Source organism: Quercus lobata, chromosome 4, assembly GCF_001633185.2.
Source record: "Quercus lobata isolate SW786 chromosome 4, ValleyOak3.0 Primary Assembly, whole genome shotgun sequence".
Classification (NCBI taxonomy): Eukaryota; Viridiplantae; Streptophyta; class Magnoliopsida; order Fagales; family Fagaceae; genus Quercus; species Quercus lobata.
Genome location: NC_044907.1, coordinates 59457229 through 59483607, shown reverse-complemented (window position 1 = coordinate 59483607; position 26379 = coordinate 59457229). Strand labels below are relative to the sequence as shown.

General features: G+C 36.2%; 1 protein-coding gene across 1 annotated transcript; it reads left to right on the top strand.

Annotated features, from left to right (window-relative positions):
* The first annotated feature begins 23390 nt into the window (after positions 1-23390).
* On the top strand, positions 23391-24760 carry LOC115987110 (ethylene-responsive transcription factor CRF5-like). Its single transcript, XM_031110576.1, has one exon. The coding sequence runs from the start codon at positions 23599-23601 to the stop codon at positions 24595-24597; it is 999 nt and encodes a 332-aa protein (XP_030966436.1). The 5' UTR covers positions 23391-23598; the 3' UTR covers positions 24598-24760.
* The last annotated feature ends 1619 nt before the right edge of the window (positions 24761-26379 follow it).

Sequence of the window (26379 nt, the reverse complement as noted above, 5' to 3'; positions counted from 1 at the left end):
CCTTAGACATGTGTCTTGATGTTATTAGACAACGTTTAGTCTAGACTTTTTCTAAAAAGGAAGTTGGGGCTGACACTTCCACAGAATGGGCTCTAAGGTCCCATTCTACTGCTACTAGTTTATGCACAAACATTGAGTCCAAATTCCAATGGATGATGCTACAAACTGGGCTTATTCCCTGTTTCTGCCGCAAAAGGAACATTTCCCCAGTTTCTGCTGCGGAATTGACTTTTTTTAACTTTTTGTTGTGCAATAAAGCATTCTACACTTTTTTGCAAAGTGAGTGACCTTTCTCCGTCTCTACCACAAACGAAACATTTTTCCAACTTTTGTTGCGAAACTAACTTTCCTTAACTTTCTACTATGTAGTAAATTTTTCTGCACTTTTTTGCAATGTGAGTGACCTTTCTCCATTTTCTGCTACAAAACTGACTTTTCTTAACTTTCTGCTATGTAGCAAAGTTTTCTGCGCTTTTCTGAAACATGAATGACCTTTCTCCATTTTCTGCTGTAGAAAATATTTCTCTACTTCCTGTACATAAACAACTCTAAAACCCAAAGAAATAGCCATAAAGAAATGTTAGTTTACATGGGTTAGTGTATTCTCAAATATATACATACATATATTCATACATATACTCATATGTATTCGCATAAAAGTATATAACATATATATATATATATATGTGTGTGTGGCAAATAATAATTAGTTCGTACTAAAAGAAATGCATGTAACAACAAAGAAATAATGAAAGTTTCAGTAGAAAAGGTTTAGCTAGCATAACAGCTAATATGGCAAATATGATAAGAAGGTGCTACAGTAGAATAACTAATACAGCAAATAAAGATACCACAGCAGGACAACTGATGTAGCACATTGACACATTTTGTATACATAGGAATGAAGCCCTACCAGTGCGCTGTAGCGCACCAAAACAAAACTTCGCCGGATTTTCACTGTAAAAATGTGACAACTTCTTGTCTTATTCCCATCGCAAAAGTTTGGCGAGAATAGTATTTTGTGTGCTACGACGCACCTGACCCCAAATGCTGCTGAATTTCTGCCATGAAAATAAGGTGAAATGCTACTGGATTTTTGTTGTGGAAATTGGTAATAATTCCAAATGTGCTAGCAAAGCATTGATAAAAGTCACACACCTTGATGATGCAGGAAATTAGCAGTTGAGCTCCACATCTCTGTAGACAGATAAAGTTGGGTTGATTACGTCTTCAATGTGAAACTTGTAACAAGACTTGAAATGAAATGGGATACACTAGTGTGGTGTTTGTCAAAAACACTCGAATGATTAAGTCAGAAAAAGAAAAGTTTTTAGAGAGAAATTGACTTGGAGTAGTTTTTGGATGAATTTTTGTGTGTACCTTTGGATTCTATCACTTCTTTCTTTTATAGCTATTCTTGGCCTTAATGGTCAATGAATTTCCGCATTTATGTCCAACGGCTAGTGTGTTACCAATGGGAGCTCTGATGTGCACAACTCACTTGTTACCGTTGCTCCGTCCATTACTCCTTGTCATCAATGTACGCAATAAATGTGTAACGTTTGTTTGGATCGTCATTATGGAGAATGATTATTCTAGTTATTTTCTACTCATCAGTTGCCCCCATGTTCGTCTCTTCGTCTATGGGACAAGATAAGAACACAGTTTTGTCGCTTCGTGTTCCGTGCTTGACGCATTTATTACAAGTTGATGTTTCGTCTATCGCGTGACACATGTACGGTCAGGATGTTCCCATCGTGTCATTTTTTTCTCAATTTTTCCGCACATGATCTTCCATTTATTCTATGTTTTGCCCTCCTTTTCTTTTCTTTTCGTTTTCACTCCATTTTTTGTTTTTCTTCATGGCTTTTGTCTGCTTGGAGTCTTTCTTCCTCCCCAAGCTTTCTTCCTTCCTTTTTCGTTTTCTGGTAAGTTTCCTGTGCTCTTTACTCTGCATTTCTGCTTTTATGGTAGATTATTCTTCGATTAGGGTTAGATTGTCCCTCGGTTTCTTTTTTCTTTGCTTGTTTGTGTGGTTTACTCAAGGCTATAGGTAGAAAATGTCCCAAAGTTAGGCTTTTCATAGGGAGAGATTGCCTTTCTAGGTTTGTTTTGCTTTTTCTTTTTCCTTTAGTTCATCGTTCAATGGGAATTGCCCAAACCCTAACAATGTCTGGAGAAAGGGAGGTTAATTGTAGTGAACTCAAGACGGGTTTGTTCTCGTCTAAGGATCGTGGGGCTCTTGAAGTCACTTCTCCTTCTACTCCATACAAAGTCTGGGGTATACGTTGTGCTCTTAGGGAGAAGGATGAGAAAAGAATTAGAGGTAGGTTTCAATTTCCTTCTTCTGTTAGGATTAGGATCCTTGATAGTGACGATAGAGCTTGCCACTCTTACGTTGACGAAGTGTGCTTTTATGAGGCTGACTTCTTCAGTGGACTTCGCTTCCTAATTCATCCTTTTGTTAGAGAGCTTTTCTTCCTTTTGCAACTTGCTCCAGCCCAGTTAGTGCTGAACTCATGGAGGATAGTGAACTGCTGTATGGTAATATAGATGTTCACTAATGACGGGGACACCATTAGGATAGATGAGTTTTTGCATTTTTATCGTCTAAGACTTTCCAAAGATTCGGGCTACTTGGAGTTTAAACCATGGGATAGGAGTTCAAGGTTGGTTCTTGACTCTCCATCGTCTCTTCGAAACTGGTAAACCAACTTTTTCTTCGTCTCTAATGATGGCTGGGAATTCACGCTGGGTGAGGACCCAGATAACGCTCCCAAACTACTTCATAGTTGGGATACTCTTGTGTCTAGTGCGTCTTTCTATTTATTCTCCTTGTATGCGTGTAACTTTTTAGATGGATATGGTACTAATATACATATATTTTTTGTTTTTGCAGCTTCTGTTCATCCTCTTCTAAAGAAGAGGTACCATAACCATGTTGAGGGGGTTAGAGACTATCTTGAGACTATTAAAGACTTCAATGAGCTCATATCACCATAGTCCCTTTTTCTCTACTTCCTTGGACTAGAGCCTTCAACCACGTTCAGAAGAACGTTGAGATCATCAAGAAGAGTAAGTTTACTGAATTGTCATTCACACGAGTAGGTTTAATATACTAGCAGTCAACTTTCTCTTCTTCTTCTTCTTCTTCTTCTTTTTTAAATAGGGATGAAAACCAAGTTTAGTAAGGGAAAGCTAGCCGAGATCTAGGAGAAGAAATCCAAGGCTAGCTTGACAGGAGAGCTTTTGATGAGGAAACGTCAAAGGGACAGCAAGCCACCTAAGGACAATCCCATGGTGACCTCGCCCGTTGCCAAGTCTAAGCCTCAGCGTCCAGCTATGCCTACTTCTTCTTTAGAGCTAATTACTCTTTCTAACGGTGGTTCCAAGCCCAAAGGGAAGGATAAGGCCTCAATGGGCTCTTTTTGGGACGACACAAGAGCTGTTGTGCTGAAAGCCCACGAAGCAATATCCATTGACGACCTTCGTCCTTGGGAGTGAGGCAGTCTCATGAGCTGATGTCTTCTCACGTGCATAAGATTATGCAGGTATGAACTGTGAATGAAGTTTTTCTTCTTTAGTTCTAGGTTCCTTTCTTCAACATCCTTCTTTCCTTTCTCTTAGGTGTTGGGCGAGTCCTTATACATTTCTGGGAAGTACTTGGATTATGAAGAAAAATATGCAACAGCTCAGTCTAAGGTGGAGTCTCTCTCTTTAGAGAACAAGTCACTCAAAGGTCAAGTTTCTGCCCTTTCAGACGAGGCTAAGGAGGATAAGGATCGTCTGAAGGACCTGGAGAAGAGCATTGATACTTAGAAGGCCTTCTCTAAGATGAAGGACAAACAAATAGACGAAGCACTTTTGAAGGTCGGCTTGGAGACAATGGAGAAGTTTAAAGTTTCTAACGAATACTCGGACAAGTTGTGCAACTATTACGTGGAGGGTTTTGAACTTTTCCGAAATCATTTGGCCAAGCATCACCCTAGTTTGGAATTTTCAAAGCTTGACATGGAAGGTGTTGAGAAGGAGATCCTGGCGGATCGTCAATCTGCCGAGGGAGTCGGAGAAGGTGGAGATGCTATTGCCCCTAACGAGGCTGCTAGTGTTGACCTGTCATCTTCTACTTTACCTTAGAACATTACTCTCTCTTTTTCTTTTTCTTTTTGAACAATCTCTTGGACTCATCTATTTTGAGCAAACTTATTTCCTTCTTTTGAATAGTTTACTCAAGTGTTTTCTGAGTGTGTTTATATTCCATTGCTTTTTGTCATCTGTTTTTAACTTTGTTTGCTTTATTTTGTCATTATCTTTTGTTTTAACAGTTATGTATCAATGACTATATCATTAATTCCAGTAATTGTTTACTTTTCTAAGTCATGTAACAATGACAGGATAGTTATGTATTAAATAACTTTCTTTTAAGCCATGTATTAATGACAATGTGGTTATGTAGTGATAACTTTCTGATGACGGGGTAGCTATGTATTAATAACTCTTTCTGAGTCATGTATGAATGACGATGTCGTTATGTATTAATAACTTTTCTAAGTCATGTATGAATGACGATGTCATTATGTATTAATAACTTTTTCTAAGTCATGTATGAATGACGATGTCGTTATTATTAATAACCTTTTCTAAGTCATGTATGAATGACGATATAGTTATGTATTAACAACTTTTTTCTGAGTCATGTATGAATGACGATATCATTTTATAGCTAAGTTTGATGTCATGCATTAATGACAGTGTAGTTAATAATTTTATAATAGGAATATCTGCAAAAATGACTTCTAAATAATACTACTCCTCATGCTTTATTGATAGAGAGATAAAAACATTTCTTCGTGTATGAAACGGTAAAAATAGAGATACATTAAGATAAAGATAGGAATTTTGGGATACTTGGGATTTCTTAGTGATAGTATTTTTTCAGGTGCTCTATGTTCCATGGACGAGGTAGTTCTTGACCATCCAATGTCTTTAGGTGATATGACATTTGTTTGGAATGACGAGTGACTTTGTAGGGTCCTTCCCATACTGGTCCTAATTTCCCTTGGGATGGGTCTTTTGTTGCTTGTGAGACCTTCCTAATGACAAGGTCACCTGTGTTGAACCTTCTTACCTTTAACTTCTTATTGTAGTATCTGGCCATTGCCCCCTTGTACTTCGTCATTCACTTCATAGCTTCATCTCTAACTTTATCAAATCAGGTCTAGGTGCCATTAAGTTCTTGCTAGTTCCTCTGTTCTCCATAGGCCTTGATCCGAATTCTTGTCAGTCCTACTACTCCACCGGTATGACGACTTCAATGCCAAATGTTAGTCTGAATGGAATTTCTCCCGTTGGTACTCTTGTGGTTGTCCTGTATGCCCACAGGACATTTGGCAATTCCTCAGGCCATGCACCATTTGCCCCCTCAAGCCAAGTTTTGATCATTTTCAGCAGGCTTCTGTTCATCACTTTTGTTTGATTATTAGCTTAAGGGTGTCTCGAAGAAGAATAGTGGTTCTTAATTCCCAAATCTTGGCAAAATTTTTAGAACTTGAGATTGTCAAATTGTTTCCTGTTATCCGATATTATTACGTTAGGAATCCCAAATCTACAGACTATGTTCTTCCATACAAAGCTTATGATTTTGGACTCGTGATTGTCACTGCTGGCTCAGCCTCCACCCATTTAGTAAAGTAGTCGATTGCAATGATTAGGAATTTAAACAGCTTCCTTCCCACTAGGAGTGGTCCCATGATATCGATCCCCCATTGTGCGAAAGGCCAAGGTGTGGTTATTATCGTCATTAGTTCCCCTGGTGGCATCTGGATGTTCGCGAAGCGTTAGCATTGGTCGCATGCCTTGACAAGGTCATGTGCATCCTTCTGTAAAGTTGGCCAATTATAGCCTACCCTAGGTGCCTTTCCTACCAGAGACCTTGCTCCCGCATGGTTTTCGCAGACTTCTTCATGTATCTCCCGTAGTACATAGTTGTCTTCCTCTGTGTTAACACATCAAAGGTAAGTGAGAGAGTGTCCTCGTTTATATAAGATATCATTGATAATGACAAAGCGAGCCACTCTGATCTGGATCTTTCGTGCTTCTGTCTTGTCTTTTGGGAGTTACCCTTCTTTCAGGAAATGGATGATGGGGGTCATCCAACCGTCTTGCCTTCATATCATCGGTACTTGTTCTCCTTTTGTGCTAGGTTGTTCTCTTCTTTCCATGCATAACTCAGGGTAAATGTTACGATCGTCTGAAGACACCATTCTTACTAGGAAATTGGCTTTAGCATTCTTTGCTCAAGGGATCTGTTGGAAGTCGACATTGTTGAAGTGTGGCAGGAATTGTTGGACGATCTTTAAATATTTCTGCATTCTTTCCTCTTTTGCTTTATAGTCTCCTCTTACGAGTTGAGAATCTGCTTGGACGATGAAAGCTTTTGCTTTTAGTGCTTTTGCTAGCCCTAAGCCTGTTAGAAGTGCTTTATACTCAGCTTCGTTGTTCTTTGCTAGGAACTGCATTCTAACTGCATACTTCAAGATTTTTCCCTCGGTGATATGAGAATCACGCTTGATCCCCCGACTTTCTTGCAGGCAAATCCATCTGTTTGAATCTTTGAAGTTCTCTTTAGAGGCTCTTCCTCGTCTTTAGTGTAAATGAGTTCTACAATAAAATCTGCCAAGACCTGGGCTTTGATTGCCACCCGAGGCTGGTATTCTATGTCGAATTGGCTCAATTATATGGCCCACTAGACGAGTCGCCCTACTGCGTCTATCTTGTTCATCGTCTTCCGTATCAGTTGGTCTGTCATGACGATGATTAGGTGTGCCTGAAAGTAGGGGCAAAGCTTTTTGGATGCGATTACTAAAGCGAAGGAAATCTTCTCTAGCTTTAGGTAATTTGCTTCAGCCCCTTAGAAGGCTTGACTGGTATAATATACTCACTTCTGTACTTCCTTCTTTTCTCTGATCAGTACCGAGCTTACTGCCATGTTGGATACCTCCAAATAGAGGTACAGCTTCTCTCCTGTTACTGATGGACTTAACAATGGTGGTTGCGCTAGGTAATCTTTTAGCTTCATCAAGGCATCTTCGCACTCGTCGGTCCATTAAATGCTTTCTTGAGGACTTTAAAGAAGGGTAAGCACTTATCTATTACCCTAGAGATGAATCTGTTTAATGCCGCGACCTTGCTCGTCAAGCTCTGTACCTCTTTCATAGTTCTTGGGGACCTCAGCTCGATTATTGCCTTCACTTTGTCTGGATTTGCCTCTATGCTCAATTAAGACACCATGAAACCCAAGAATTAAGCTGAGGAGACAGCAAAAACACATTTTGTTTGGTTTAGTTTCATTTTATACTTATGTAGTGTGTCTCTCAGGTTGTCTAAGTGATCAGCTTCTTCATTACTCTTTACCAGCATATCGTCTACGTACACTTCCACATTCGTTCCTATCTACTGAGAGAACATACGGTTCACTAATCTCTGGTATGTGGACCCCCGCATTTTTTAGCCCAAAAGTATAATCCTTGGCTAGTGATGAACGCGATCTTCTCTTGATTTTCTTTGTCCATCGGGATCTGGTTGTAGCCGGAAAAAGCATCCATGAAACTCAAGAGCTTGTGCCCGGCGGTTGAATCCTCTAGCTAGTTGATCCTAGGTAAGGGGATGCTATCCTTCTGGCAAGCTCTATTAATATCCATGAAATTGACGCACATCCTTCACTTGCCATTGTTCTTCTTTACCATCACCACATTTGTTAGCCAATCAGGGTAAAAAACCTCTTCTTTACCATCATTGCTTTATTTTGTTTAGGTATGAATATCCTTCGTCTCTCCTACACTGGCTTGTACTAAAATTAACATTAAAACGATGTTGGATGACTTCCTTGTCGATTCCTGGCATGTCCTCGTGTTTCCAAGCGAAGACATCCTGGTTCTCTCTTAGGAAAGTAGTTATCTTCGTCTTTTCCAAGGTTGAAAGTGCTGACCTTATCTTCAAAACCTTGGATGGATCTCCTAGGATAATCTCAATGTCTTGTGGTGCTTCTAATGGTTCGGGAATAGGCTTTGGTTCATCTATCATCCATGTGTGATTTTCCCCTGATGCTAGGGCGGCTTGATAACATTCCCTTGCGAAGACTTAGTCTACCCGTATTTCCTCTATACCGTGGGCTTTAGGAAATTTTACCTTTAAGTAGTATGTCAATGTTGCTGCATTCAATTTATTGAGTGTTGGTTGTCCTAGGATGATGTTGTATCTCGACGAGTAGTCCACCATGAGGAAATCAATCTCCTCAAAGACTTGTGCTGGATAGGTACCTGCAACCACGATTAGTTTAATGATACCTTTAGGGACGATCCTGTCTTGGGTAAAACTCACTAAAGGAGAAGTGAAAGGTCGAAGCCTTTCTTGGCTCAACTTCATTTGCTAAAATGCAGGAAAATAGATGATGTTTGTGGAGCTCCCATTGTCAACCAATACTTGGTGAATGTTAAATTCCTCCATTCTAAGCATTATCACTAGAGGATTGTTATGGGATTGTATGACACCACGGGCATCTCTTTTGGAAAAGACGATATTTAGCTCGCTGCTCCTTGGTGTCATTTACGGTGGGAATCATGAATGGATGTTGTTCACTTCCCTTGTGTATGCCTTCTTCAATGAATTAGAAGATCCTCCTATTACTAGTCCCCCTGAGATCATCCTTATTTCACCTACGGGAGCCTTCTTGCCCCCTGTCTCCTGTTCCCTATCCTTCTTGTCCTTTTGCTAACGTTTATATGGTTCCGTCTTTCGCACTAACTTTTGTAGTTTCCATTGACGAATTAGGGTCTCTACTTGGTCCTTCAAATGTCTGCATTCGTCAATGCAATGTTCGTGGTCTTGGTGAAATTTACAGCACCTGTTATTGACTCCTACTTCTGCTAGAGCATAAATTGGTCTGGGCCATTGTAGAGAAAGTTCATCTTTTATTAGCATCAGTACTTGTTCAATGGATATCACTAGGGGAGAGAAGTTAGTAAACTTTGACCTTCGACTCAAGAGGTTCTTCTTTCTATTTTTTGCATGCCCAATGCTCCGTGCTTCCTTCTTTCTGACAGGGTTATGGCTAGTTCCTTCATCCCACTTCCTTTTACTCGCCACTTCTTTAGTGGTTATTGCGTCCTCTATGTTCATATACTTCTAGGCCTTGTGGAGTAGCCCTGCCACTGTTTTCAGTGAACTTTTGGTGATTGAAAAAAAGAAATCTCTAAGTAGCAGTCCTGCTTGGAAGGTTGTCAGCATGACCTGATCCTCCGCTTCATCCACCTGCAACAGCTCTTTATTGAAACACATCACGTATTGCCTCAATGACTCTCCCTCTGCATGACGAATGTTGAGACTTCTTGCGTCATTGTCCTCCATTGAAATGATGAACGAAAGCCTTACTGTGTTGCTCGAAGTTTGCAATGGTACCTGGGGGTATTTTGCTGAACCATACCCTGGCTACATCCTTCAACGTTGTTGGGAAGACCCTGCACATTACTTCATCCAGGGTCATCTGCAAAAGCATTAGAGTTTTGAACGTCTCGATGTGGTCCAAAGGATCTCTTGAACCGTCAAATGGCTCCAGCTGGGGAAGACGAAACTTCGGTGGGAGAGGACGATTCAACACCTCAATGGTGAATGGTGAGTCAATCCATCAAATTATTCTGTCTAAGTTTTCCATAGCTCTATCCTTCACTACATTCCTGAGTTCATCCATTTCCCTCCTCATGTTACGAAGTTCGTTCTCCATCTTGGACGAGTTTTCTTCTGATGTCCTCACCCTCCTGTTAATCTGGCTATCTGATTCTTCTCCATTGTTGTTTCCTTCAATTCTTCGAGGTTGTTCTTCTTCATTCTAGTTCTTAGTAGTCTGCTGTCGTTCCCCATTCTAGGATTCAGCGGCTCTTCGCAATTCTTCATTCTGGCGAGTTAAATCCTCTACACTGGCTATGAGAGCTTGAATATGTTGTGCATCTATTCGGAATCCATCTTGTGCTATGAGGGTCTCTTTTGTCACTTGGGAAAAATGGCTTGAATGATTAACGTCCCCACAGACGGTGCCTAATTGATGATGCAAGAAATCACCAGTTGAGCTCCTCGTCTCTATAGATGGATGAAGTTAGGTTGATTACGTCTTCAATGTGAAACCTGTAATAAGACTTGAAATGAAATGGGATACACCAGTGTGGTGTTTTCCAAAAACACTCCGATGATTAAGTCAGAAAAAGAAAAGGTTTATAGAGAGAAATTGACTTAGAGTAGTTTTTGGATGAATTTTTGTGTGTACCTTTGGATTCTATCACTTCTTTCTTTTATAGTTGTTCCTGGCCCTAATGGTCAATGAATTTCCGCATTTATATCCAACGACTAGTGCATTACCAATGGGAGCTTTGATGTGCATAGCTTACTTGTTACCATTGCTCCGTTCATTACTTCTTGTCATCAATGCACGCAATAAATGTGTAACACTTGTTTGGATCATCATTATGCAGAATGACGATTTTGGTTATTTTTTGACTCATCACACCTTTTCCAAATCGAACCTCAAAGCCCAATTTATTTAAAGCCCAAGAAGCCAATGCCAATAGCTTGTTTTCATATGCCAATGACCAAAATTAAGAATTTACCAAAACAAAGAACTGTTTCACAATAGGCATTGCAGAGTGCCTAACACCTTCTCCACACGTAACTAGGCTTCCGAATCCAAGAATCCAGATTTTTTATCATCCGTTTAGATTAGGAAAAATGACATTTTTCTTACTCTAGGACTGGTAATAAAATCAAATAGAGTCAGGTAACCAATCACACCTAGAAAAACCTAATGATTGGTGGCGACTTAACAACCTTTGGTAATAACTAATTAAAAATGACCAAACTAGTCAATCACGCACCAAAGGTTCCTTTACCTTCTCACAGCAACTAAGCCTATGCAACCGCCCCTCCAAGGGCCAGGGCACGCGCATCGCCGTTCAGGGTGGTTGACCACCACGAGGTTTTGACACACCGCATAGGTTACTGCTAGTAATTTATATAAAATTGAAGTCTTGACTTTTTATTAATTTTTTTCTAATATTGATACATGAGCTTTTGAAGGCTCTTATTTTTTTCATACTATTATTCTAATATATATCAATTATTTTTAGATTTTATAAGGAGTATGTATAAAATCTCTAATGTTATACCATCCATTAGAATCTTGCTATGTAATTCTTACATAAATTTTTCACACTAAATCCTGGGTGACAGGTTGTTACTAGTTTTAATCTAGGTTTACCATTGAAATCACTTTTTTACCTACCAAATAACAACCTGCCATTTAAAATTTATTTTGAAAATGCTATGGATGCAATATTACTCTAATAATTTCATGCACAAACATAATCATAATAAATGTGTCTATTAATACCATACAAAAATTATTAATAAAATTTATATTTAGAATACAATAAAGTTAAGGGCAAAAAAAAAGTTTACAATAATTTCATAGCATTCCTAAAATAGAATATTATTCCCTTTATTAGAATCTTGGCATCACATCATAATAATTCCATATACAAACACAGATAATAATAAATGTGTCTATTGGTACTATACCATAATTCTAAAAAAAGAAATTAATACTATACCATAATTATCAAATTATATATTTGTTGAAGGTGTTTTTACACTTCTTGTACCTTAGACATGTTTCTTGATGTTATTAGACAATGCTTAGTCTAGATTTTTTCTAAGAAGAGAGTTGATGTTATTAGACAACGCTTAGTCTAGACTTTTTCTAAGAAGAAAGTCGGGCCTGGCACTCCCGCGAAATGGGCTCCAAGGTCCCATTCTGCCGCTACCAGTTTACGCACAAACATTGAGTCCAAAGTCCAGGGGACGACACTGCAAATTGGGCTTATTCTCTGTTTCTATCGCAAAATGAACATTTCTCCAGTTTTTGCCACAGAACTAACTTTGCTTAACTCTCTGCTGTGCAATAAAGTTTTTTGCACTTTTCTACAACATGGGTGACTATTCTCCATTTTCTTTTGCAAAAATATTTCTTCACTTTCCGCACTTAAACTCTAAAACCCAAAGAAAATACCCATCAAGCAAATGTTAGTTTACATGGGTTAGCATATTCTCAAATATTTACATATATATATATATATATATATTTGTATATATACTTATACGTATTCACATACAAATACATAAAATATTAGAATATGAACTATAATGTATACATATACGTATGGTAGAATTAGTTAAAGCTAACCACACTAATACAAGTGTTAGCAAATAATACATAAGGTTTCTACCAACATAATCATGAATTAAAAAAAAAAAAAAAAAGGTGTTATCAGCAGGATAATGACTAAGAGAGCTTAACTCCAACTCACACAACCTTATTACCTAATTAGGCTGCAAAGTTAAGTGGTTTTGAATGTGAGTCAGAGTAGTCATCCTTTGGAGATTGCAAAGAATGTGTTTTAGTGTTTTCTGAGAGAAGGAAAGGATTCCTAGTAATGCATGCTAATTCAACCGTGTATCTTCTGCTTTCTCTCTTCTCTCCAATATCATGTTCTTTCTCTTTTGTCTCTTCTTTCACTTTCAACTCACAATTCAAATTTCCTTCATATGTTTTTCCTTGATTTCTATGTTGTTCTTCCTACCGTTCTTGTTGTAGTTGCTAACCCTCTTATTGTTGTTCCCATATTCATGGGTATTATTCATTTTATATCCAAGATCAAGCCTAGGCGGTTTTCCTTCTTTACTCTTGTCTTCACCAACCATTTTGTCTGCTGTGGGCATTCAACCAACACCCACAACATACTGTTTTGGCCGCGTGCAAGTGGGTTCAATTCCACTAAATTCTGGCCGCTGGCAGTGGGTTTAGTCCCACTACTTGCTTGGCGACAACTTCCTTTCTCTTTTTAAGTAAAGGCCAACCGGCCACAATAACCTTGCCTCTCTCTTTCCCTTTTTCATTAATTCTCTTTGTCTTCACTTTCTAGCATGCATCAAATGGTTCCCACTTACCTTCTTCCCATTTTTAGTATAGGTACTTTCCCAGCAAAGAATATTCCCAAAAGTGGTCTCAGCAGGATACCAAATCTAGGTCATTTCCCCCCTCCACTAAACCACACCCTCTACACCTCATTGGTCATGGGCCTTACTCATTTGCATGGCTGGGATGCAGAAGGGCAAAGTCCAAACCTTACCTTACTCATCTGCCTTGCTACTTTTGTCTTTTCTCTGATTTTGTTTTCTTTCTCCTTTCTGCATTTTCTACCGCTAGCTTTGTCTTATTTCTTCTTCACACGTTTCCTGCCAATATGACTTTGTCTTTTTTTTTTTATGCATTTTCTACTATGTTTGTCATTTTCTTTGATTTGACTTTTCTTTCCTTCACGCAGATCCTGCCACTGACACTTTTTGCTGTTCCTTGTTTCTTCGTATTAGTTTCCACTCCTATCCTATCATACAAAAGGATTTGGGTCTTTGTGAGCCAAATAATGTTTACTGGATCAAAAAGGTATTAGACCAAATTTGGCTTAATCTGTTAAAGTCATTCTGTAAAAGATCTGTATTCTGCAAAAGACTTGTATTCTGTAAAAAAACTTGTATTGCAACAGATTTGTATTCTGTTGCAGATCACTTTCCCTTGCATTTCTTTCTCAACCTAAGGCTGCGTTTGAATCGGCGGAAAACCAATTTCAGAAATCAATTTCCGGAAAATGCATGCGTTTGGCTGTCACGGAAAACATTATTTTCCGGAAAATGATTTCCGGTTGACCACAAATTTCCCCTTTGACCCGGAAATGAATTTCTGCCTTCATTTTCACTTCAATTCACTTCCGGGTCTTGCAAAACACAGAGAGAGGGAGAGAAAAAACAGAAAACACAACACGAGAGCGAGAGAGAAAGAACAAAAAAAAAAAACAATCGAAGAACATAACAGCCAACGAGCGAGATCAAGTGCGGAATAGATCAAGCCAACGAACGAGATCAAGCCAATGAGTGAGATCAAGTGCGAGAGCTCCGATCGATCCAGCCACCCAGAGCTCCAATCCGGCCAACGAGCGAGAGAAAGAACGAGAGCCAACGATCCACAAACCCCGATCGATCCAGCCACCCAGAGCTCCGATCCAGCTAACCAAACAAACACAGAAAGAACGAGAGCCAACGATCCACGAACCAACACTGATCTACCTCACACCGGTCATGCCGAGCTCTGCCAGACGACCACCGCGCCAAACGCCGCAGACCCACGGTGAATGACAACTCAAACTCACATCGATCCGCCACACACTCACCTCACCTCTGACCCACACGTCCGATCCACACACTCACTCACCTCCGATCCACTCACCTCACCGGTCCAGCCCATCCTCCTGATCTGATCTCTGAAATATATATATATATATATACACATGTATATATTTATTTAGTTGTTTATTTATATAAATATTTATATAATTATTTACATGTTTTTATTTATTAATTTTTGTATTATACATTGTTTATAACTGTGTATTTGTGGGTAATGTATATCAAAATTTTGGGACTTTTCTGATTACAGGTTATTTATTAATTTTTTCAATTATCCATTGTCGATTAAACTGTGTATTTGTGGATTATTCATATGAAATTTTGGGGCTTTTCTGATTGCAGGTTATTTATCAATTTTTTTAATTATCCATTGTTTATGAAACTGTGTATTTATGGGTGATGCATATATCAATTTTGGGGCTTTTCTGATTGCAGGTTATTCCCAATTGGTTTGTGGTCTGATTTTTTTTTTTAGAATTTTGGGGCTTGACTGGTTATGCATGATTGGTTTTTGCTGTGATTTTTATTAGAATTTGGCTAGTTGGGTTATGTGTAGAACTTTTGCTGTGATTTTTTTTTTTTAATTTGGCTAGTTGGGTTATGTGTAGAAATTTTGGGGCTTCACCCATGCTTGGTGTTATTATGTTCTTGTAGACCAATATGTGTGTGTTTAAACCTTCATTGAAGGTGCTTTGGGTATATAGGTGATTATAAATAGAATGTAATGTGATGGTATTGTGCTATATCAATGTGCAGTTATCAATGTGATGGTATTGTTATAGTGTAAATAGAATGCAATGTGATGGTTTGGATGTTATATGTTTGTGGCTGATTTTATTTATGGTGTAATCAATAGCATACTTGTTTACATACCTCTTAGACTACAATGTTTGTGATTTTGTTAGATGAAGGAAAAAACCAAAGCCGCAATTCTTGCCTCAGTTGCATCTGTCCTCCTTGTGGGGGTTGCATTGTTAAAGAAATTACGACGTAGACGTAGAGAACTGCCTAGGGCGCCTTATGTTAACCATGCCGCTGAGAGAGAGGAATACATAAATAGTGTTTTGCATGGAAGTGAGAGACATTGTGTGAATCAACTTAGGATGAAGCCTATAGCTTTCCACCACTTATGTCACATCCTCATTGAGGGGGAGCACGTACATCCGACTGTTCACATGTCTGTTACGGAGCAAGTGTTCATTTTCTTGCACATTATTGGTCATAATGTGAGGTTTCGTGTAATGGGTAGTCGGATCTATAGATCAACTGAGACTGTTCATAGATACTTCAAGGTTGTCCTTAGGGGGGTCCTGAAATTATATAGAGCTCTAATAAGACTGCGTAGCGAAGATACACCTCCAGAGATAAAGAATAGCAAAAGGTTTTACCCATATTTTAAGGTAAATATTGCGACTTGTGTTTTTTTGTAAATTGTGAAGATTTATGTAATTTTAAACCATTATGTCTGTCGAAAATTAGGATTGTGTTGGAGCAATAGATGGTACACATGTTCATGCATCTGTGCCACCTGAAATACAAGGAAGATTTCGTGGTCGCAAAGATGGAACCACGCAAAATGTGTTAGCTGCCATTAGTTTTGACTTAAAGTTCACTTATGTGTTGGCTGGATGGGAAGGTAGTGCACATGATTCACGTGTATTAAATGATGCATTTGCTAGGACAGGGGGATTTTCAATTCCTGATGGTATTACACGATTACTTCACCCTTTTGGTTTGTTAGTTTAATAAATATTATGTGTTTTCCTAAACATAGTAGTGATTTGGTTTTTTTTTTAATATATGTAGGTAAATTTTATCTTGGTGATGCTGGGTATGGTAATAAAAATGGAATATTGTCACCGTATCGGAGTGTACGATATCACTTGAAAGAGTTTAGCGATCGTCCTCCTGAGAATGCGCAAGAATTGTTCAACCTCCGACACTCTTCATTGAGAACTACCATTGAGCGAGGGTTTGGAGTGGTGAAAAAACGTTTTCGAGTGTTGGATGCAGAACCATATTGGTCTTTCCCAACCCAAGTGAAAGTAGTGTTAGCGTGTTGTGTGGTTCATAATCACATTATGGGGGTTGAACCAAATGATCATATTATGGAAGATGCAATGAACCAAGTAGAGTTTAGTGACCACCAACAAGAAACACAATCCCGTCGGGAGTCCGTCGAAGATAGTAGATTATGGAATGCTAAAAGAGATGAGATATGCCAAGCCATGTGGTCTGATTATATCAGGAGTGGAGAGTAGTACTTTATTTAGATTTCTATGATTGTAATGTGTTTTTTCTTTTTGTTTTTTTGTAAAGACAATGTATGTAATATAGACTTTTGGTGATGTAATGAAAAAGTATTTTTAGCATTACATTGTTATTTGATGGTATTACATTGTCATTTCCATAGTTAGCATGTTCCATTCTGTTGTGCACATTCATAAGCGTGGTTGTATGTGTGTTTGATTTGTTATTCATGTTCCAAGCGTAATTACTAAATGCTACTCTCACTATACTATTTTCATATGTAGTAATGTCAAAGGGCAAAGAAAAATTTAGCGGCAGTAAGCAATTTAGGTGGCTGCCACCTATGCATGAGATGATGCTAAAGATACTTACAGAGGAGGCTGGAAAGGGCAATAAGCCCTCTAATACTTTTAGGGCCGGCTCCTTTGCTCTTGTAGCGAAGGAGATAACGGCCCATTTCGAGGTTGAGTGCCACCCTGTATTTGTGGAGAACCGGATGCGGACTCTAAGGTCCATGTAGGGAACTATTCAAGCTCTTAGAAAGAAGAGTGGATTCGGTTGGGACGAAAATCTGAAAATGATAACTTGTGACGCTAAAACATACCAAGAAGAAGTTATGGTATGGCTTCCAACTATATTTTCTTAATATAGATAATAATATATGTTTTTGCCTTTTATATGAAATTTATAGTGTCATTCTTTTTAGGATTCCATTGCTTTTATAAGGTTTTCCAAACATGACTTTCATGTCACCTTACCTATGTATTATATCTATATATATCTATGCGTTTTCATCTATCTATATGTGTATATGTGTCTGAGCTACAATTTTCTTTGGTTCTCGGTTTGGTTGCTAATAAAATGTTGGGAAAGTAAAGAAAATATTGATACTTTCTTTTTAAGGTGATTTTTTTAATGGGTTTTTTTCAGCTATGACTTGGGAATAATAGGAAATTAAGGACCCACTGTTTTCTTTGATCTTTCTATTTGGTTGCTAGGAAGAAGTGAATGAAAGAAAACAAAGTTTTTAACCAAAAGATTTGTGCTTGCTGTTCTAATTTTTTTTTCTTTTTTTTTTTAATTGGGCTCTCTTAGCAGTGAAGTGTGCATAATAGTAACATAATGTATTGACTTGTTTCATCCTTATTTGAGAGTTTTTTTGCATTACTTGTTTGATTACTGAGAAAATGTAGCAAAAAGTATGGAGTATTTGCTTTAATTGTTATTGCATAGTCTTTTATATTGAATTTATGAGTGAAGTTATTATTGCATTGTCATATACGTTCTTTTCTCCCTTACTGGCACATCGGAAGCATGCCGAGTATCTGAACAAAAAAATTGAGTTTTACGATGAATTAGCGATTGTGGTGGGGAAGGACACAGCCACAGGTGGCTTTTCTAAGTCCTATGTGGATATCGAAAATGAGCCAGATAATGGGGATAATGGGGATAGTGCAAAGTTTGTTGCAGATAATGTGGAGGAATGTGTGGTTGAAAAGGGGAAGAACGCAAATGAATCATCCACCACTGGGTCGGGAATTTCCAAGTCCCGCAAAAGAGGGCGTGCAGCTTCTAATGCTGATGATAGTGTGCTAACTGATCTGTCTGATCAGCTGAAGGAAATAGCTGTCGCTCTGAAAGAAATTAATCGGGGCCCGGTAAATTACACAACTTTGTATAATGAGGTAATGGCTATGATGGCGGATGGATATAGCGAAGATATGCTCGCTACTGCCTTCGACCATCTTTGTGAGAATGAGAAGATAGCACGTGGATTTTTAGCCAAGAATGCTAGGTTGAGGAAGCTGTGGTTAGATGGTTATTTTTTCTCACAAATTTGATTTGCTTATTTCATGTTGACTGTGATGGTAGATTTAGGAATTAACTTTTGTTGTAGTATTAATATTGACCTATCAATGTATTATATATGTACTCTTTTGTATTATTGGGACGATACAATTGCCCAAATTATGTATTTGTACTGTTCAGATACCACAAATATGGTGAACGATTGATGTGGCTGTTTTTATATAAATATTATGGGTATATTCGAATGATTATGTTTGATGTTGAACCAAATGACCATAATTTTTGTATTGTTACAGATATGTATAGGGAATGCAGGTTCTTGAATTTTATCTATAAGAGCAAAATATAGCTTCAAACTAGTTATTTAAGCTCTAGCTCCAACTCGATTAACACCATGGTTTTGGTGAATTGGAGACTTATGATAGTTATGGTGATGTTGGTGCCTATCTTCTTTGCGTTTATTGGGCTTAGGATTATGCTTCGGCTCAGCTACTTTTTCCTTAATAGCATTGATCTTCTCCAATTCCTCCAAAACTTCATTCATGGATGTACGATTTTTTGGGTCAGATTCTAGATCATTTTCCGTAAAATGATCCAAACTATTTTTCGTAAAGTATTTTCCGAACCAAACATGGGAAAATGTTTTCCGTAAAGTATTTTCCGTAAAATATTTGGACGAACCAAACACCGGAATTAATTTTCCGTAAAACGATTTCCGTAAAATATTTGGACGAATCAAACACCGGAATTGATTTTCCGTAAAACGATTTTCGAGACAGCCAAACACCCGAATTCATTTTCCTTTTCCGGAAATTAGCATTTCCGGAAAATATGTATTTTCCGGAAAACGTTTTCCAGCAACCAAACACAGCCTAAGTGTAAGTTTAGTCTTTTATTTCTTTCCTTTCTTTTTCTTTTTTTTTTCCTTTTTTTGGTCTTTTTTGCTCTTCGGCCCTCTTGGTGGGCCATAGGGTGTTGCTTCTTATTGGTCATTCTTCCTTATGAGTTTTTGGGTACGAATTTGTAAAAACAAACATCAACAATATTTAAAATTAAATAAAAATATATTATATTTTTTTGTTGAATTTTCTGTTACATAGCACAGTGCTCTTGCATGAATGAACATTCTCATTAATGCAACCAAAAAAAATCGTCTCTACCCTATTAACTGTAGTGCACATGAGGCAATTATACAACTTTTACGTCACTAATCTATCACTCGCATGTATAAATGTAGTAAGCATAGATAGCTTTATTTAGATGATGACCATCAAATCTACAATTGTAGATATGATCGAATTATTAATTTATTTTAACTCACCGTTTTCATCATTCGATGTGATAATGTTGTACTAGTTTAGATTCAACTTAATTTGATGTTTGCGTTTTGTAATCTGCGTTTTTCTCTTTTTCTTTTTTTTTTTTTTTTGTTCAGCTCACAATTGTTGACAAGTCAATTGTGAACAGTGCACCAGTGCACTTTTTACAGGTCCCATAAATTACACTTTTTAGCAACTTTTTCATTAAAAATGGGTTCCACAGTACTATTTACACATTTAAAAATTATTTCGCTACAGTGTTTTCAGTTTCAGTTTTCAGTTTCAGGAAAAATAAGCTCAATCCAAACGACCCGTTATCTAGATTCATTCCTTCCCTCTCTCCTAAATCCATCCATTGAGATTGAGAGACTCAAACTACTGCGGATCAGGATCATCGGTGATGATGATATTGTACTTCTCAAAAGCTAGATAAAAAATTTCTAAAAAATTTATTGGTACGTAATACGTATACTTGGACTGCAAGTTTATTAATTCTAATTCCGACCAAACTAAAGAATTTCCGATAAATGTTAACTCAGTCACATAATCACTAGCTCACTACATAATTTTTTTTTTTTTTTTTTTTTTTTTTACCGTAAAAGGCATAAGATAGCGTTATTGTATATGGTAACTAGTATTTGGGATATGGAATTGATATTTGCCTATTTGGTACTAGGTATAACTAAAATAGTTGACTTAGAAAAAATTATTAAAAAAAAAAACAAAAATGGTTTATTTATTTTAAAGTGTTTTAATGGTAACTTGTTATTTATATTCATGAATGATAAAACTTAGATACAATATCTTAGTACCTTAGGTGTTGATCATTAGATTCCTCTTCTTAAAATTCAGCCATGTAACTACTTAACTAAAAAATACACTTTCATTCTACATAACAGAATTTTAAAAGATGAATTTAAAAAATAGCATCTAAATAAAGTGCTTTATCTTTTTAACATTGCAATAATATTAATTAACAAAAATATTTTTAATGAAACAAATTCTAGAAGTCAAAAGGAAAAAAAAAATGACAATAATGAAATTTTATTTAGCATTGGATTAGGAAAAATATATTGTTCCCAACTTTCCATGCCATGATATTCCTAGATTAATGACTGATTTGAAATAGAAACAAAAATGAAAGAAGGTCACGTGATGAGAATGAAAAACAGTGACAGAAACAGATGACCAATGAGAGGTCTTTTCGTTGCCTACCTACCTTATCAACGAATGTCTTGCGCTTGCTCTTGCTTCACCCTCAAGCCACTACACTGTGTTGTCCAACTCATTTAAAACCGTAGTCTCCGTTAAATATTCTATCCTTTTTTAGCTTCTAAGGGTCCGTTTGGATACAGCTAAAAACTGAAAACTGAAACTGAAAACTGAAAAACACTGTAGCGAAATAATTTTTAAATGTGTGAATAGTATCGTGGGACCCATTTTTAATGAAAAAGTTGCTGAAAAGTGAAATTTGTGGGTCCGTGAACAGTACACGATGTGCTGTGATTGGTCCAAAAAAATTTGAAAAGTCAAAGTTTGCGGCTACTGTTCATTGAACAGTGCATGAACAGTTTGAAAAAAAAAAAAAAAAAATGAAAAACGCAGACGCAGGATTGGGCGAAAACGTCCAATCCAAACGCACTCTAAATTATCACACTCCACTAATTAAAATTTTTAATTTATTTTTAAAAAATACACATAATTTTTCAATCGTAAATGATTCAAATGGTAAGTTATACTAATTAGTGTAATATCATATAATAATAAAAAAAATTACTTATAAAAAAAAGTAGTTCTCAGAAAACAAAAACAAAATATTCTAAGTACAACTGGTCTAACATAATTTTATTAGTTTTTTTTTGTTTTTTTAATTCTTTTATTTCCTTTTTGTTATCATATTCATTCAAGAGCAGCATTATTACAATAAATTTTATGTGTTTATTTTTTAAATTAAAAAAATAGAAATTAAAACTTTTATTTATTACAATATAGATGCACCAATTACTACATCAGTTTATACTTTTTTTTTATAAATAAAATTTGTATTTTCAGAAAGAGTATATTACTTTTTAGCATTTTTCGACCAATGATTAATACAAATCTAGGGGACATCACATTTTCTACTTAAGCCATTTAGAAGGAATTGTGATCATAATTGTTTTTTTCCTTGATAATGCCATTAGACAATGATTGTTTAAATTTCAAATAAAATATTATATGAAGTGAGGTCAATGTATCTAAGTATATAAAGTTATATACCATCATTAAATTAATTGAAAAGTTTTTACCTTTAACTAAGAAAAAAAACCCTTTTCACTAAAAAAAATATTTTTTTAAAATTAGAATTATATTATTAACACTTAAAAGGATGCGAAAGAGTTTATTTTTCTTATTTGCAAATCCTCATCTTGTGGGTTCCATGAGCTGGATTCCTTATCTTTGAGTACATATCTAAAATTACGAAAACAAGTGAATTATAAAGTTGAAATTTATAGAAAGTGAATCAATTATATTTTTGTCTAAAAATCCACATTAAAGAAATCTGAAATTCAAATAATTTCTTAACATTTAAAAAAAATTTTTTTTTTTAAGAAAGGTCTCAAAAAGGCTGAATGCTTGATTGACAAGAAAAAAAAAAAATTGACGCTTTGATAGAAGCAATTAATTAATAAAAAATTAGAGTGGAGATAATCAATGCTAATTAGTAATTTAGTATAACGCAAATCCAATTTAATTTAAAATAATGGAGTTTTAAACAACAGTCAAAGTTAACCACTGACACGTCTGTCACCATATGCTATCATATCACCATTCACAAACAGAAGTGGTCCCCTCTCACGTGACCCGTATCTCAGAGGCAAAAAATTGTTTGCCTGTGAAATTCAATTTGTCACCATATTAAAAAAAAAAAAAAAAAAAAAAAATCAAATCAAATCAAATTGTCACACAAAGTTGTTTCTTGGGGACCAAGGTCAATCGAAGGGCCACACAGTTTTTCTAGGCTACGTGGCCGAATCACAACGCTATATTCAAAATGCGGCGAGTCGTCACTCGACATTGGAATCTCTGCCTATTTATAATTTATTTTGATTTGAACGACAAAATAAGTGTAAAATTTCAAAATTCTGTACGTTTAAATAATAAATACTAGTCTTTTCTTCAAAAAAATAAAACTGACTACAAATTATTTTCACATTGTTTTATAATAACATTATTTGATAGTCATGACTCATGTTAAGGAGGGGAAGGATCATTTTTAATAAGTTTTTTAGGATATACAATAACCATCAATTTTAAACAATTATTTATGAAAAATTAAAAGATGTGTCAAAAAGAGTTAGTTACTCTCTCATTTTTCTATAAGAAATTTTTTTAAATAGTTTACTAATGTAATGTTAATATACCTTTATTAACAAATTATTTTAAAAAAAAATTGACATCACTTTTATAAAAAATATAAAAAGTACTAAAAAAATTTAAATTTCTTAAACATATATTTCTTAATCAATACCATTAAAATATTTGTTAACAAAGCGTGAAATTAAACATATTCTTAAAGTTACAATATATATATATATATAATGATTTTAATTTTTAAATTAAAATTTAAAAGCAAAACATAAAAATATATATATAAAAAATAAAAACAAAAAAGAAGAGTAATTAGGATTCTGCTATAAAACAGGGATTCTTTAGCCTTTTGAGTTTTGACTCATCTCTTTCTCTGCAACTCCAAACCTCTTCTCTACCTTCTCAAACCTCAGATCCTTTATTTTTGGGTCATCCTCGTCTGAAAAAACAAAAACCTCTTTCTGTTTTCACATCTTAGAATGCAAAAGACTGTCAAAAACACACATCCAATCTCTGCAATTCAACCATGAATGATTCTGTGAAGTACACAGAACACAGGAAAGTCACTAATAAGCTGGTGAAATCTTTGGGTACACAGTTTCCTGTACCCAATGCCGAGAAACCCAAAATCGTTCGGATCTCAGTCACAGACGCTGACGCCACAGACTCTTCAGGCAGTGAAGACGAAAAAGAAGCATCAGTTCATCGACACAGAGTGAAGAGACTGGTTAACGAGATCAGAATCGAAGATTTCTCACATTATGTTTCAAGCAGAGCTGGGCAGCCCCAGCCCCAGCCTCAGCCCAAAACAAAACAAGCCTCCTTGGCTGTGAAGAAGTTTCGAGGCGTTCGTCTAAGGCCATGGGGGAGATGGGCAGCAGAGATCAGAGACCCACATCGAAAAGTTCGAGTTTGGTTGGGTACATATGATACAGCTGAAGAGGCTGCCTTGGTTTATGACAAAGCTGCTATTCGAATCAAAGGTCCAGACGCACTCACCAATTTTCTCAAACCTCCAGAACAGGTGGTTGTTGTGTCTGGTGATTATGATTCTGGGCAAGAGAGCAATCAAATAATGAGTGTCTCTCCGGTAAGTAGTAGTAGTTGTTGTAAAACCCAACAAAAACCAGAAATTGATGTTGGGAATTGTGGTGCTACTTTTTATGATTGTGATAATTCTGGGAAAGACTCACAGTCTCAGTCTCAGTCTCAGTCTCATAGTGTTTATTCTCCCACCTCTGTTCTCAGATTTCAACCTGTTGAACTTGGGACAGAGGCAGAGAGTGATTGGAAACCAGTGACTGAAGAAATGGATTTTCGGTGTTTTGATGATTACTATTTCGATTCTCAAACTCTGCAACCACCACCGCCCCCACCACCACCGATGTTTTTGGAGGATGATATGAGGGTACAGGAGACATATATTAAAGAAGAAGATTTGTGTGATATTTCTGTTGATGTTTTAGATGCTGATTTTGGGTCTTGTAAATGGGATGTGGAAGATTACTTTCGAGATCCTTGCTAAGTTAAAAAAGAGCATTGTGGGTTTGTGTGCTTGTGATTGTGCTTTTGTGTTACTTTACTTATTAGTGGTAAATTAAAGGGTGGAAAACCAAGTTTTGTTTAGTGCTTAAATTTTATAAAACGGTGGTAAATTTTATTAGTGTGGCCTTTTTCTTTTTGCTTCATTTTGTGGCTTTGTGCAAACTCCATAAACCAAAAATTGTGAGTACTATGCAATCAATGGAAATGGGCAATGGCCTTTTGTGTCTTTTTTGTTTTTATTTTCTGTATGACTCACAACTTGTTTGCGTTGATGAGATATTTTTCCGGTGTGGGATACAGTGGCTCGGGGCTCAAAAGGTAAGCCCACTTGTTAAAAAAGTAGTTTCAATCGCATGTTCAATGGTTGGGCAGCTTAGGCACTTGAGAACCATACGCTCTATCTGCGTTTTGTTAGCCACTCTTTTAGAGGTCAGACGTCCTTATCCAAACCATGTTCCTAATACTATGTTGTATGATTTTTTATTATTATTTTGTTTTAATCGTTTCCGCCAATTTGCCAACTACTAAAAGACAAAGATTTATTCATGTACGGTGACCCATAAGCATGGCTCCCTTTCTTTTATATATATATATATATATATATATAGAAACTTGATTCACAAGCATTTCGAAGACAACATGCTCAGTGTGGATAGCATTATCACTACCTCGCAACAATTTCAAGAGCCAATAACATAAACAAAAAAAAAGTACGATTGGGATTGAGTCATTCACTGATTACAATTACATTATAAATTATATAAGTTTTGCTGGTGAAAACCTAACACTTGGGACATTGTGATTTATTATGTTTTTAGCTAACTTATTTGTATTATGCATTTTTTTTTTTTTTTGTCTCACTTTATATAAATAAGTTGGAACCAAATAAATTGGTCAAATACACACTTTAATGGGCTTGGCCTCTCTGAAAAATAAAAAGTTTGCCCATGCTTTGAAATGTTTCAAAAATTTTTGAGAATCGAACTGTTTCAAAGTTGAAAGACAATGTTATTAGAGAAATTATTATTTATTCATTTGGAAATTTGTAGTTTTGGTAGCTTATTTGTTTAGTGTTTATTAAGAGATATAATTTTTGATAGCTTTTATATTTAAATTTGTCACAAAAAGTTAAAAGTTAGCATATTTCCAAAGAAGTTAGTTTTGCTATTTTTTAAAAAAACATAGAGAAAAGGGCAAAAAAACTAAAAGCTAAAAAATTTTGGCCAAATGGACACTATGTATGAGTTGAATAGGATTTATACAAAATGAGACAAATACTCCCTAACAAATATTGAGATATCGTGACATACCAACTTGCTAGCTTTTATTAAGAGATATAATTTTTGATAGCTTTTATATTTAAATTTGTCACAAAAAGTTAGAGGTTAACATATTTTTAAAGAAGTTAGTTTTGCTATTTTTTTTTAAAAAAAAAATAGAGAAAAGGGCAAAAATACTAAAAGCTAAAAAATTTCGGCCAAATGGACACTATGTATGAGTTGAATAGGATTTATAAAGTGAGACAAAGGATCCGTTTGGATTGAGCTTATTGTTGCTGAAACTGAAAACTGAAAACTGAAAACACTGTAGCAAAATAATTTTTAAATGTGTGAAAAGTACCGTGGGACCTATTTTTAATATTTTTTAATGCGTGAACAGTATTACTACAGTACATAAACAGTACTGCTACAGTGCAAAACAGTAATTTTTGTGCACCAAAGTCAACATATGCGGGCAAAAGAAGAAAAAAAAAAAAAAAAAA

What these genes read in the sequence shown, in the direction of transcription:
- LOC115987110 (XM_031110576.1), top strand. Translation starts at nt 23,599, where the DNA reads ATGAATGATTCTGTGAAGTACACAGAACACAGGAAAGTCACTAATAAG.